This window comes from Marasmius oreades, chromosome 9 (assembly GCF_018924745.1).
Source record: "Marasmius oreades isolate 03SP1 chromosome 9, whole genome shotgun sequence".
Taxonomy (NCBI): Eukaryota; Fungi; Basidiomycota; class Agaricomycetes; order Agaricales; family Marasmiaceae; genus Marasmius; species Marasmius oreades.
The window spans coordinates 1,869,891-1,883,390 of NC_057331.1; the positions used below are offsets into that span (position 1 = coordinate 1,869,891).

Consider the following 13,500-nt stretch of genomic DNA (forward strand, 5'->3'; position numbering starts at 1 on the left):
TCAGCTCAACTGAAGTTTTGAATCAGTATCCTTTCAATCAGTACAATTTTCATCTGGACTGATATTTGGTATTCCTTTTTGTACGAAATTGGTGATTTTACCACAAGCGGTTGACTTTTTGGCCTGCCATATAGATTGTTGAATCAGTTTCCAATGCTTTGCATCCAAAAACCATTCTGAACAGGCCACTTTCTGTTGTGTTTCCATATGTACTGAATGAACCAGCTTCAGATTCAAGCTGATTCATGTCCCGATGTATCTACATTCAGTATGCAAAATAAAGGGGTTCTAAACATTCCAAATTCGTTACTAAAACCTCAAATACTGAAGAACGGCTGTTGCTCTGAATTTTGCTGTTGTTGTGCAAAAGGATTGTGACCATGATTGCCAGTATTGACACTTTGTTGCGCCACCAGTCGTCCTGCGTCCGTATGCCCGTACCTGACGGCCACAATTGAATCAAAACCGTACTCAGAGAGAAGGGTTACCTACCGTAGAAGTCCGAGGTTGCCAAATGTGTCCTGACCACCCTCTCGGTCTGCGAAAAGATTGGCTAGTTCCTTGTTTTCGTTGGGGTTTGTCTTCACGGCCACCGGAAGATTGCCAGGACTTGGCGGCAATGAGCTTGAGGGTGCGGGCGACGGGCTCTTAAACGATGAAGGCGAGCTGAGATTGTTAAGTTGGCTGTGTTGATCATATGTTCCACGAATGTCGAAAGAGGGCTTGGAATTATTAGTCGGCGAGATTGGGGAAGAAATTGCTCGAGGGGCGAATGGATTGTTCGATCTGCGAATGATGTCATGTAATGATAACCCATCTCATTTACTACGATCATAGCTACCCACCCGAATCCAGTAGGCTGAGGTACGAGTGACTGCGTTGGATAGAAGGTGTGCTGTTGTTGGAGTTGTTGTTGCTTTAATAAGTGCTGCTGTCGCATCCATTCTTCTTGCTGCTGCTGCACTTGTGCTGTCACTTGCTGTTGTTGGAATGCTTCTTGTTGACGAAGGAATTCAGCCTAGAATCCACGCTGTTAGAAACGTAGAATAGACTCCACGAAAACCAACCTGTGCAGCTTCTTGTTGCATTTGTTGTTGGTACGGATTGAAGGACGTAAATTGAGGCTGGAGTTGGGTCAATTGATGTTGAATTTGTGTGTACTGTGGTTGTAGACCGACAGTATATGGAGTAGGATCGCTAAGCGTTGTCATTGGGAATGTATTGGTGCTTTGTGAGGGATTGGGGGATGTTCTGTCAGTCCACATGAGTGAAGAGACGGTAGAAGTAGTGACGATGAACATACGTTTGGTTTTGTTCATCGAACAGGGTAGATGCATTCGAGTCTTCTACCGCCTTGCTTCTCTTTGCCTCCTCCTCCTCGCTTAGCTTGATCGCTTGCTGCAACTCTCTCTCCTCCGCCTTTAATTGTTCTTGTACAAGCGTCCGTTTACTTTCCTCTATAGCCTTCCTCAGGTCATCTTCATCATTACTCGTTCCAGTGCTAGGGCCTCCCTTCCAACTCCGATTCTCATCTTCCTCCATTGCGTTGTAATGTTCATCGTTATCACCTTCCATGGTGGCCGAGCCTTTCAGCATACGATCTCGCATATGTGCTCGAGCGCGTCGCTCTTGTCGTAATCTTGCTTCATCGAGAAGCAGATTCGTGATATCCTTTGCCTTCTGTCGTACATTCCCTCCTTGATCCTTGCCGTTCTCGTCGATATATTGAAACTCTTTCAAGGTCTTGATGATGTAGATGTTATCGCGAAAGTAAATGACAACGTTCTCGGAGCCTTGATGAAGACAATAATCGAGCACCGTCAAACTCTAATGAACCATGAAAAACCGAGGATGTCTGCTTGGAATGAGAAGGGCACCTTGAAAACATGCCGCCAATTTTTGCCCTTATCATTCAACCGCTTGTCCAACATTTCCAGTATTTCCACGAAATCACCTCTGATAAGGAGAGCTGAGGATGACATTTCGCTTGAACAATGAATGCAAACCGACTGATTGTATGTCAATTGAGCGATCTCATTCATTTGAGTACCAGAGGGACCCCAAGGGTCATTCGATGTCGCATCGCGTACTTTTGCTTGTGTATCTGAGTAGCCCTTCGTATAATTCTTTGTGACACGAAGTGCAGCCTTCCCGAAGTGCTGCATGATTATTGACTAGAAGAAAGTTGCGGAGTTGTGACTGTCAATATTCGTAGTTACACGTTGCCCGGAATTGAGCACATTCGTCACTCACAAGCAATTCGGGCTAAACTATACAAATGGAATGAAATCTGGTATGTTTTCAGAGGATTCTCCGATAATGATCAACGTATGAGTGCACGGTCCATGGGCGTGAGAAAAAAATGGAACAGCAGTGTGCCACGTACGCCTGACACGTCACGCCTCGAAATATAAAAGCCACTTTCCAACTCCTACTCCTCAGTTCTTTTCCCCTCCTGCACTCCTCCACTATGTCCCGTCTTCCTAGACGTTCGGTGCAAGTACACTCGCGTGCTTTGCGCCTTCTCCCTTCTCTCTCCTTTGTCTTCTTCACTTTTTTCACTCTCCTGTGTCTCTCTTCTCCATCTGTGAGGGCCGAGGAAGCCGCTAGTTCAGAATACGGAACAGTAATTGGTATTGGTACGTGTTTTACCAGCTCAGTCCCAGTACACGCTGTTGACCGAGGCGTTCAGATCTTGGAACGACGTACGTGTATACTCGATATTGACTGGGGCGTCTATAACTCACAAAATATTGGTTTAGTTATTCATGTGTCGGGTGAGTCCATTTCCCAGTTTATTACTTTGCATTTTGTTTTATTCCGAGCCTCGTCTAGTGTTCAGCGTGGTGGAAGGGTTGAAATTATCGCCAACGATCAGGGTAACCGAATCACCCCTTCATGGGTGTCTTTCTCGGAGGAAGAACGACTGTAAGTCCGTTCTGACATCAATCAGGAAACAGACATTTATCCTACCTTGTCTATAGTGTTGGTGACAGTGCCAAAAACGCTTACTCTACCAATCCCCAAAACACGGTCTTTGACGCGAAGCGTCTTATTGGTCGCAAGATGGATGACCCTGACATTAAGCGTGACATGAAGCACTGGCCGTTCGCGGTCAAAGAGAAGGGTGGAAAGCCCGTCATTTCGGTCGATTACAAGGGCGACAAACGTGATTTTGTGCGTTCTCTTTCTTACTTCATCCCTTTTTTTATCGCTTGGTCTCATCTTCTCGGTAGACTCCTGAGGAAATCAGCGCTATGGTTCTAACGAAGATGAAGGAAACCGCTGAGGCGTATTTGGGCGAGAAAGTCACTCATGCCGTCGTCACTGTTCCTGCGTGTGCGTATCATTCTATGTTGTCAGGTAGATGTGTATTGAACCTTCTGTCCACTTTAGACTTCAACGATGCTCAGCGCCAGGCTACCAAAGATGCCGGTACGATTGCGGGCCTCCAGGTTCTCCGTATCATTAACGAACCTACCGCCGCTGCTATTGCTTACGGTCTGAACAAGAAGGGAGGAGAATCTCAAATCATCGTTTACGACCTCGGTGGCGGTACCTTCGATGTTTCTCTTTTGTCCATCGACGATGGTGTTTTCGAAGTGCTTGCCACTGCCGGAGATACTCACCTTGGAGGAGAAGACTTTGACAACCGTGTCATCGACTACTTCATCAAGTCTTACAAGAAGAAGACTGGTACTGATGTCTCCAAGAACCTCAGGGCTCTTGGTAAGCTCAAGCGGGAGGTTGAGAAGGCCAAGAGGACCCTCAGCACCCAGCAGAGTACCAGAATTGAAATCGAAAGCTTCGAGGATGGTAACGACTTCTCAGAGACCTTGACCAGGGCCAAGTTCGAAGAGTTGAACATGGATCTGTTCAGAAAGACCATGAAGCCCGTTGAGCAAGTGTTGAAGGATGCTAACGTTAAGAAGGAGGATGTTGATGAGGTATACTGTGTCCTGCAGTTTTCCAATCTTCCTACTGAGGCGATTCCCCACAGATTGTCCTTGTTGGTGGTTCCACCCGCATTCCCAAGGTTCAACAACTCCTTAAGGAATATTTTGGTGGCAAAGAGCCTTCCAAGGGAATCAACCCTGATGAAGCTGTTGCCTATGGTGCTGCTGTACAAGGTGGTATTCTCTCCGGTGCCGAAGGTACCGCTGACGTCGTCCTTGTCGATGTCTGCCCCTTGACTTTGGGTATCGAGACCACCGGTGGTGTCATGACCAAGTTGATAGCTCGAAACACTGTCATTCCCACCAGGAAGAGCCAGATGTAAGTCTGCCCTACGCGTGTTCACAATTGCCATGTCTGATCTTATTCCACAAGCTTCTCCACTGCTGCTGATAACCAGCCGACTGTCCTCATCCAAGTTTACGAAGGTGAACGTACCCTCACCAAGGACAACAATCTTCTGGGGAAATTTGAATTATCCGGTATCCCTCCTGCTCCTCGTGGTGTTCCACAAATCGAGGTGACATTCGAGATTGATGCCAACGGAATAATGAAGGTTGCCGCTGCCGATAAGGGAACGTAAGCTGACCTCTGTTTTTGCCGCATGGTCTTCCACTGACGACATCTAGTGGCAAATCTGAATCTATCACTATCACCAACGAGAAGGGTCGTCTTTCTCAAGAGGAGATTGACCGCATGGTTGCCGAGGCTGAGAAGTTCGCCGCCGAAGACGAGGCTCAACGTAAACGTATTGAGGCTCTCAACCAACTATCCTCCTTCGTCTATGGTTTGAGAACTCAAGCCACTGACTCGGAAGGCATGGGTGGTAAACTGAGTGAGGAAGACAAGAAAACCATCTTGGCTACTGTCAAAGAAACTACCGACTGGATCGACGAGAACGGCCAGACTGCCAGCGTTGAGGACCTTGAAGAGAAATTGGCCGGTAAGTAATAAAAAAAAAACTTAACTACTGTCGTTGAACATTCGATGTACTAACGTATATTTCAGAGATTCAAGGTGTCGTTAATCCTATCACTACCAAGCTTTACAATGCAGGAGGTGCCGGCGGCGATGACAGTGATGAGCCACTGAGAGACCATGACGAGCTTTAGATGTATTTTTCTATCTTGAGACAGGCACGAACAGAGCCTGGTTAGTTACTTCGCGGGAGGTAGCAAAAAGGCAAAGCGTTATCTACTAGTCATGAGAGTAGGAAACCGCGTTCAGTATCCAATACTATATCGATAGATAATGCATGCTTAGAAGTCCAGTACCCTCTCTCAATTAATCTGATAAATTATGACAAGGGCTGAAGTAATTGATGATTGCATATACATATATACAAAGGGCAAAAATACAAAAAGTACAGCATAGACTAAAGAAGTTGATGGAGCAAAGCAGCAGGAACGGAATGCAAAAATACAAGTACAACATCGTAACTGGACGGGAAAAGTCAACGTCGCGAAACAGGCTCGTCTTCATCATCGTCAGTATACGGTGACACACTGATAGCCCGATACATCATCTGGCGCCCAAACTGCTTGCCAAGTGAAGCAAACTGCTCATCTTCGGTTCTTGACCCGTCTGAACTGTACTCAGACTCCGGTGTGGACGGAGGAATGGGCAGTACGAGACGAAAAGCATCCTTCCCGTTCAGATAAAAACGGAAAAGACGCTTTTCGCGAATAAATCCCAACGATTCGTAGAGAGAAAGTGCCGCAATATTGTCATACTCGGTTTCGAGAACGATCTAAAACGAAAATCAGCACAAGCCTCCGCCAGGGTACAATGGCAGAGAACACTGGCGAGGCGAGTGCGGGCCGTGATAAACAAACACATGGGAATAACGGACTACACACCTCTTCTACACCATCCTCCCTCATGGCCTCAATGGAATTACGAACCAAGGTGCTAGCTAGAAAAAACAAAAGAAAGAAAGAAGAAATGCGCACCCCAGGGTGGTGGAGGTGGTCATTCAATCTAACATAAGAAACCGATGCGTGAGGAGAACAGGGTAGGGGAAAAGGTAGACGAACCGATGCCACGCTTTCTGAACTCCTTGCTGACGCTGAGCATAGCAATATACCCTCGATTGGCACGATCCCTGTGCATGCTCTGCTTGCATACTATCACACCTACTGGATTAGAATTGGATGGGTCGCCCGGATACGCCTGGACAAGGTTGAGAAATTGATCATGGAATCATAAAGGAAGAAAAGGGGGAATAAAGGCTCACTAGAAAGGAAAGATGAGGCCTGTTGGATGAAACTATCCGTCACACGACTGATAGGACTTAAATTCGCAGACTATAACTCACCACTGATGGAGGAAATAACGAAAGGTATAGATCACATAGGGTTCGCTGAGTTCGTTCTGGACGAGGGCCATGACATGTGGAAGATCTGATTCGCCTACATATTGACGATACATTATTCCAGACATTCTACGCACGCACTGCAGATGGGAGGAAGGAGAAAAGGTTCATAACAGCCTCGCAACGTGTTTAAGTACATACGCGTCCATCACGTGTTCATTGACGGTTTACCTGGTCCTGGAGGGTCCTGGACATTACATGTACTGTCATAGGAATCCCCGAATGAAGATGCCCGAACTAGTAAAGATAGATCGAAAGAATGATAAACGTATTCATGCACTATCCCAGATATGTACATCACAACAGGGTCCTGAGTCGCACCTTAAAAGAAACCGCCACCACTTCTCTCAATCGGGTTGCCACCTTTCCTAGGATTGCTTGGAAGACCGATCACCATCTTCTTCACACTTTCCTTCCTTTTCGGCTTAGATAGCTTTGATGGCTCGCGCACGCCCGAGAGAACGAAATCCCCTTGAGCCAGGGACGGGGTTGTCGAAAGCTTGACCGTATCTCTTGTGGGATCATTGAAAACCGACATCCTTACAGTTGTCTTCGAATCGCCTTTCGCTACGGTGACCTCGTCATGCTGGCTGTTATAATCATAGAAAGATTTCTCAGAGTACGAAGGGATGGAACGTTCATAGTTCCGCCATGTGTCTTGTTGCTTCGCGGGCCGTGGGGTTGAATCTTGGTGAGACCGAGGGGGAGGAGCAAGCAGGAAGTCTATCGTCCTGAAGGTATTATCCGAAAAGTCCATCGTCCCCTTCTCGTCGTCATCGGGAGAAGGTGGGGGGAACTGGGAAATGTAGACTGGCGCAAAATCGGCGCCTTCAGGCGTTTCGGTTTGTTGTACTTTTAAAGAGAGATAAGACCAACCCGCAATTACCTCTTTTTAAGGAATAAATTACTTACAGAACTCCTTCAGCCCTTTACCAAAACGGCATCTACAGATAATGCCCATAACGTTTATAGCAACAATGAGAAGATAGGAAGTGATCGTCGTGGTCGCAAAGAGGGGCCATATCGAAAATATAAAACGGAATACTGTAGGTAGAGAGGAATTTTCATGAGAAGAGAACAAATGGAATCAGTAAACTCACAATCGCTTCCAAAACAGGCGGAGGACGTGACCAAAAAAACGAGCGAGATCGCAAAAAACACCCAAAAAAGGCGACGTTGTTCTCTTCTGACTGATCGCCATCCCAGAACAACCCATGGGATGACGAACTGGAAAAGGAATCAGTTTTAGAATCATGAACTGAAATTGAGAACGGAGTCTCACTCACAACAATCACGACCGTCAGAACAGCTTTATAGGCATCCAGGTGTTTGGCCGAACGGGAGATGGCACCATTGGAAGCTTTTTCGATCCACATAATGGTCGAGGCGAGGACAAAGAATCCTGCCAGTTGGAGGAAGGATGACAGGACCAGAACGAGCTGGAATGTTTTAACAAAATCATGTCGGTTCCACTTCATACGGCGAGACAAAACACCATACCTTATAGATGCTGTGGACTTGAGGAGATGCGCCTACACGCTGGAAAGACTGGCGAGCGTATACCTTGCGACACGAGGTCAGAAAAGGGAAGACATAGAAGTCTATCGATGGTCATACTTTGTACAGCTTCAGCGACAATATCGCAACCAAGGCGAGCGAGGCAGCATTCAAGGCTACGGTCGGTATCTTTGTTCAATACATGAATAAAGTGAAGGCAAAGAAGTATCGGAGCTGACGGACCGCGTGAATGTTCCTAAGATGCCACCACTGTGTCCCCAGAATGTCAACTTGTGCACCACCACTTGATGCACAAGTACCATTCAGGATCAACGAGTAATACATATCCCGCATTTTCCGGCTATCCCCTACCCTGAACGCCGACCAACCAGTAACAATGGCATGACCGGCGAGACCTGAAACAAGATGCGGTAGAGATTCGTTCAAAATGGTGACGAGGGCCAGCGCGAACAGCCAGACGTGGAAAACGAGGATAGTGATGTCCTCTCGAACGGAGTCTCGAAGGGCGTCTTTTAACCAGTGGAAGGACCTAGCGCACTGAATGGAAAGAACGACACCCTTGTAGTCCACCCCGACCACTTCGCCGAGTTCATTGGTTATTGGTTGGGCTTCTTCATCATGATCCTACATCAAAATACGGTTGAATCGCAGCACTAACCTTGATTGAATTAAACTCTTACCTTTTCTACCTCTTTCTCACCCTCTATCTGCACTTGCTCAAGTGCGGCTGTACCCTCCGATTGAAGTATCGTACACGTCGTACCGTGTACGTTAGGAAGCCCATCACACCACTCTAACTGATTTCCAGTTTTCACAACTAGTCCATCAAAGGATATGCATCCTACGACGCTAGAGACTGCATTCCTTGCTGTAGCGGTGTCTGCGTAGGCGACAGATTGAAGCACAACAAGGGCAAGACAGTATATGAGAGCGAGAAAGAAGTAGGCGGTAGTGTACTTTGTCAAAGTAATTCGGGTGTACTATCGGGGGTGGATTAGATGTCGACAAACGGTTGAGTCAGTGGAGGAGACTTACGATGACCTTGACGTTGCTCCAGGCTAAAGCACGCTTAAAAGTATTGCGGGCTGTTTGACTGATCATCCTCCCGTTACCAAGTAAAAGCTGGTTAAAAAGAAAGGCGAAAGAAAGTACGTCCCAGCCGTGTCGGAAAAGTGAAAGAGTTAACTGGAAAGAAAGAAAGAAAGAAAGAGAAGGAGATGAGAGATGGAATGGAATGGAATCCTATAGGGGGGACCGGTTACCTCGCCGTCAGCTGATGTGGAGCGTTTCCCTCGAAACGACCCTCCGGGGACACAACGTAAATAGGAAACGCCGAGAATCACGACGAGAACATTTGTATATATTATGCAGAGCAGAGATAACAAATAATCCATCCCACAACGCAACAACAAACACGTTTTATACGAATACTCTCTAGACTGACTAGAAACATTCTGCACAAGGTGGGACAAGATTAGTCGGTGAATTGCTCGGCAGAAAGAGTAGGAGATACGCACTTCGGTGAACAATTCCCGGTCCTGATTCGTCGTATTCTTGTTTCGAACACCACAAGTTTTGGAATGTCGACAATGAAGCCAGAATGGATCCGCCGATCCAGACAGAATATTTACGTTCCGGAGGGGCAACAATTTTAACCTATCAGAAACACGTCCGTCAGTCTGTCAGTTTAATCAGCAGAGAACTGATGCAACGCACCCTCATGCTGGACGGCGAGAGAGCAGTCAATTCTTTCTGCATACGCTCCGCAATACCGGGGAACATAGTGGTACCGCCAGAGAGTACAATGTTGCCATACAGATCACGACGGATATCAAGATCACACTTAAAAATGGAGTTATAGGTTGTCTCGTGAATACCAGCAGCTTCCAAACCAAGGAATGCAGGTTGGAAAAGAGCCTCGGGAGCGCGGAAACTAAAAAGGAAACATCAGTCGACCAACAATCTCACACGACAATGTCCATTCATACCGTTCGTTACCAATAGTAATGACCTGACCATCAGGGAGCTCGTAGCTCTTCTCGAGTGCAGACGATTGGGCAGCCGTCTGCATTTCCTGTTCAAAATCAAGAGCAACATAGCACAGCTTCTCTTTAATGTCACGAACGATCTCTCGCTCGGCAGTTGTGGTGAATGGGTATCCCCTCTCCATAAGATTCTTGATCAGAAAATCCGTTAAATCACGACCAGCAAGATCGAGCCGAAGAATGGCGTGAGGAAGGGCAAATCCCTCATAAATAGGGACCGTGTGAGAAACACCGTCACCCGAATCGAGTACGATACCAGTCGTACGGCCGGAAGCGTAAAGGGACAAGACCGCTTGGATCGCTACGTAAAACGCAGGGGTGTTGAATGTCTCGAACATAATCTGTGTCATTTTTTCTCTGTTAGCTTTGGGATTGAGAGGCGCTTCAGTGAGCAGGACAGGGTGTTCTTCTGGAGCAACTCGAAGTTCGTTGTAAAAAGTGTGATGCCAAATTTTTTCCATGTCGTCCCAGTTAGTGACGATACCGTGTTCTATAGGATATTTCAACGTCAAAATACCACGTTTCGACTGTGCTTCATCTCTAAACGCGTAAAGAAAATCAGGAAGACTGCATAGAACATGGTAAAGTCAGTAACATGCCCAACGTAGGAATCCTTCTGTCCCATTCCGACCATAACTCCCTGATGGCGCGGACGTCCAACTATAGAGCTGGGGAAGATCTTGAGCGAGGATACTCAAAAATCAGAACGACTGAAACTCACGGAAAGACAGCACGGGGCGCATCGTCACCTATAATCGCAGACGTCTTGGTGTGAGATCGAACACCATCACCGTTTCATAGATTCTTTACCAGCAACTAGAACGGAGAAATATGATTAAATCTATACCACGGCAATCATGAGACACAATACTTACAGCCAGCCTTGCACATCCCGGAACCATTATCGATAACCTGACTTACGGTGAGGGCTTGGGACGACGGCATTAAGGAGACAACACAAACCAGAGCAGCAACTTCCTCTTCCATCGTAGAATATTATTCGTGAATAACGATTGCTCGTTTGAAGTGGGGGGTAGTCTTGTAAGTTGCAACTTGGACTTGGAATAAGTCTGTTTGGTCGCTAAGGCTAGTTGCCAAACAAAGATGACGTACATATATACGCAGCAACTGCTTTAGGTATGTACAACAAATGTACTTGCTTTCTCTTTCTACTAAAGGTCTAAATCGTATACTGCACGGCCGCATTATCACAACTGATCTTACGTTTTCTTAATTCCTACTTCGCTTTCGGCAAGAACGAAATGAGTGCGTATCTGGATTTATGGAAGTCAGGGAAAATACGACGACTCGCAGAGCGATACTTACTTTCCATTAACCCTCCATTTCTTGTCTTTCTGTTCAACTTCATCCAAAATTTCCTGATCAATTCCGACCGCAACATCTGCTTTATTGGTTCGCAAACTTAAGAGGGGAAAAGATCCGGCGAGGGGGCCTGTACGAGACAAATGAAAATTCGTTGTTAACTTCGAAAGAATGAGCGTACCCAAAGCACTCTCGAAAGAGGTAGTGGAAGGCCATTTGATATCACCTGTTAATCTGAAGCAGGGCGTATCGGTAAACAAATCCGAAACCGCAGTATTCAACACACTTTCGATAGCTTTCAAAGTGAACGAGTGAATCAGTAGCGAATCCACCGGAGGTCGTGAACGACTTACTTCAGGTCTCCCTATGAAGAGATCGATTATGTAGCATCAGAAAAGAAGTATGACGCGGCTCAAGATATTTCACCTTGAAAATAACCAAATCACTCTTCCTCAAATCGTTCCATAGTTCGGCACAATCCTGTTCCATGTTCCAAAATGGAAGAGGACTCGTCCAGAATTCTCCCAACTTTGAAACATCCCCATCACCGCCGCCGAGGGGGGTTTCGATAGGGACCGAAAACATCAAAACACCTTCCTCAACATACTTGGAAATACGGGTTGCCATTTCATTCAGGTGATCCTTCTGTTCTTGTAAAGCAGGCGCAGAGGAAAAGTAAGTTTCGTCAAGCAAGGAGGCGATGGTGTATTTAAAATCCAGCGGTGTTACGTCCGACACGAACCACGGAATGAGCTTGCCACTGAGAAAAGTCAGCCGGTGGAGAAATCAATAAGAATGTCGGCACAATACTGGAAAACGACCTTCGACACGTGAGGTGTATAGGTAACAAGGAAATCCGCAAAAACAAGGTCGGTGAAAACCTATGGAAATGGAGTCAATTGCTTACTTTCGAGCGCTCAAACCAGAACCATGGATATATTGACCTCAAATCCAGCTATTTTAATAGTTTCAGATTCGACTTGTGGGAGGCGACTGAGAAACCACTTACCATTATCGAGCACAAAATCAACCCGACCGCCTTTAACTTGCTTCAGATGTTTCCAGACTTGGCCTTGGTCATCTTTCATGATGAATTGCTTCCTCGCCGACTGGGCTTCCTTCTCTACAGTCTGTAGGTTCTGGATGTCGGACAGAGTCATATGCGTCAAGAGGGAGAGATCCTGTCATGCTCCCTCAGTTTACCATTTGCCACTAATGGAACAGTTCAGGTATACGTACAGTAGCATTTCCCCTACAAGATTCGCATTGAGTGAGATGAGACGTCGACGGAAAGATGCGGCATACCTACCATAGACACATCTGGATCATCTCTTGGAATAAGGCCCCTATCCTGCCTTCGTCGGATTCGACATTTGCTTTTGCAATCTCGAGATCATGCATAGATGATGCGATGCCTGAAACCGGGGGCTTGGAGTGAGCGAAAGTAATTCGTTTGAATCCGGAGGAGACTCACGATAGATTGAGGGCCCAGATTTCTGGAAGACGTCGACCTTCTGGGAAAAGAATGGGTCGTAATCGCGCCAGTGTTGACTTTGGGCGAACAAAGATCGAAGGAATCGGTAGCTGGTTGAGAAAAGGTCAAAGAAAACACTTGACGTTATTTAAATGAAGGACCGTACAGATAACATCTAGATGGTGGGATAATTTTCATCGACTTGAGGACGAAAAAGAAACATCCTTTCAAACGTACTCTGCGTAAAGCCAGGGAGCCGTAAACCAGGTATTCCTCGACTGTTGGGTGAGGCGTTCTAATCTGCCATTGTACAAATCGACATGAGGTTCTCCATCTTGAGGGATAGGTCTGAGAACGTAAGAAACCAGAAATCCGGTGACGGTAAACTGAACACACTCTAGTGCATGGTCCCTGGCCATCTGATACTTTAATTTGCTGACCCGTTCAATGATCTCTTTAGCTTCCACGATTTTGGAATCGTCCTGACCCTCTAGCACAGTAAGAGCATGGTTTTCTTGGTGAAGTTGGTCCACGATACTGGTAAGAATAATGGGCCACCGTTTGACCACTGTTTCGTATCTGATCGAGATGTGAATGAGAAGGAGTCATTTGTCCTCGAACTGAATTCGTGACCTACGAGAAACTTTTCGTTCTGGTCAGCGTGAAGCGAATCCCCAAAGGAATGAAACACACCCGGAAGTATCCGTGGGATCGTAAGGGGAGAAAGGTGGTTGAAATGCCATCCGGATATGGAGGTTCGAGTCAGAGAAGATAAGCTAAATAATAATCTTCGCGCACGACAATGATCATAT

General features: G+C 46.5%; 6 protein-coding genes across 6 annotated transcripts; 1 reads left to right on the top strand and 5 right to left on the bottom strand.

Moving 5' to 3' along the window:
* Window positions 1-183: 183 nt before the first annotated feature.
* Window positions 184-2,352, bottom strand: E1B28_013481 (uncharacterized protein). Its single transcript, XM_043158640.1, has 8 exons — window positions 2,254-2,352; window positions 2,011-2,174; window positions 1,878-1,956; window positions 1,304-1,827; window positions 1,068-1,227; window positions 846-1,018; window positions 493-786; window positions 184-441 (listed from the first exon to the last, which is right to left on the bottom strand). The coding sequence occupies exons 2-8, from the start codon at window positions 2,163-2,165 to the stop codon at window positions 318-320; spliced, it is 1,509 nt and encodes a 502-aa protein (XP_043003993.1). The 5' UTR covers window positions 2,166-2,174; window positions 2,254-2,352; the 3' UTR covers window positions 184-317.
* An 88-nt stretch (window positions 2,353-2,440) lies between these two features.
* On the top strand, window positions 2,441-5,259 carry E1B28_013482 (uncharacterized protein). Its single transcript, XM_043158641.1, has 11 exons — window positions 2,441-2,639; window positions 2,693-2,705; window positions 2,763-2,777; window positions 2,836-2,928; window positions 2,985-3,177; window positions 3,237-3,339; window positions 3,397-3,947; window positions 4,001-4,275; window positions 4,330-4,533; window positions 4,584-4,897; window positions 4,963-5,259. Exons 1-11 carry the CDS (start codon window positions 2,471-2,473, stop codon window positions 5,064-5,066), a joined length of 2,034 nt encoding a protein of 677 aa, XP_043003994.1. The 5' UTR covers window positions 2,441-2,470; the 3' UTR covers window positions 5,067-5,259.
* A 148-nt stretch (window positions 5,260-5,407) lies between these two features.
* E1B28_013483 (uncharacterized protein) lies at window positions 5,408-6,342 on the bottom strand (the record flags this gene model as incomplete). Its single annotated transcript, XM_043158642.1, has 5 exons — window positions 5,408-5,704; window positions 5,814-5,869; window positions 5,991-6,126; window positions 6,191-6,209; window positions 6,272-6,342. 5 exons carry the CDS (start codon window positions 6,340-6,342, stop codon window positions 5,408-5,410), a joined length of 579 nt encoding a protein of 192 aa, XP_043003995.1.
* A 308-nt stretch (window positions 6,343-6,650) lies between these two features.
* E1B28_013484 (uncharacterized protein) lies at window positions 6,651-8,947 on the bottom strand (the record flags this gene model as incomplete). The annotated part of the gene is made up of 9 exons (XM_043158643.1): window positions 6,651-7,180; window positions 7,241-7,372; window positions 7,429-7,555; window positions 7,615-7,767; window positions 7,829-7,891; window positions 7,946-8,014; window positions 8,069-8,470; window positions 8,527-8,826; window positions 8,882-8,947. The coding sequence occupies 9 exons, from the start codon at window positions 8,945-8,947 to the stop codon at window positions 6,651-6,653; spliced, it is 1,842 nt and encodes a 613-aa protein (XP_043003996.1).
* Window positions 8,948-9,176: 229 nt separating this feature from the next.
* On the bottom strand, window positions 9,177-10,964 carry ACT1_2 (actin). Its single transcript, XM_043158644.1, has 9 exons — window positions 10,855-10,964; window positions 10,767-10,803; window positions 10,702-10,707; window positions 10,613-10,640; window positions 10,491-10,559; window positions 9,835-10,431; window positions 9,563-9,779; window positions 9,364-9,502; window positions 9,177-9,300 (listed from the first exon to the last, which is right to left on the bottom strand). Exons 1-9 carry the CDS (start codon window positions 10,876-10,878, stop codon window positions 9,290-9,292), a joined length of 1,128 nt encoding a protein of 375 aa, XP_043003997.1. The 5' UTR covers window positions 10,879-10,964; the 3' UTR covers window positions 9,177-9,289.
* Window positions 10,965-10,968: 4 nt separating this feature from the next.
* On the bottom strand, window positions 10,969-13,461 carry E1B28_013486 (uncharacterized protein). Its single transcript, XM_043158645.1, has 16 exons — window positions 13,326-13,461; window positions 13,085-13,267; window positions 12,926-13,036; window positions 12,855-12,863; window positions 12,689-12,798; window positions 12,524-12,629; window positions 12,454-12,466; window positions 12,224-12,395; window positions 12,159-12,169; window positions 12,025-12,095; window positions 11,641-11,974; window positions 11,568-11,578; window positions 11,501-11,509; window positions 11,396-11,448; window positions 11,218-11,344; window positions 10,969-11,165 (listed from the first exon to the last, which is right to left on the bottom strand). The coding sequence occupies exons 2-16, from the start codon at window positions 13,105-13,107 to the stop codon at window positions 11,129-11,131; spliced, it is 1,197 nt and encodes a 398-aa protein (XP_043003998.1). The 5' UTR covers window positions 13,108-13,267; window positions 13,326-13,461; the 3' UTR covers window positions 10,969-11,128.
* Between the last annotated feature and the right edge of the window lie 39 nt (window positions 13,462-13,500).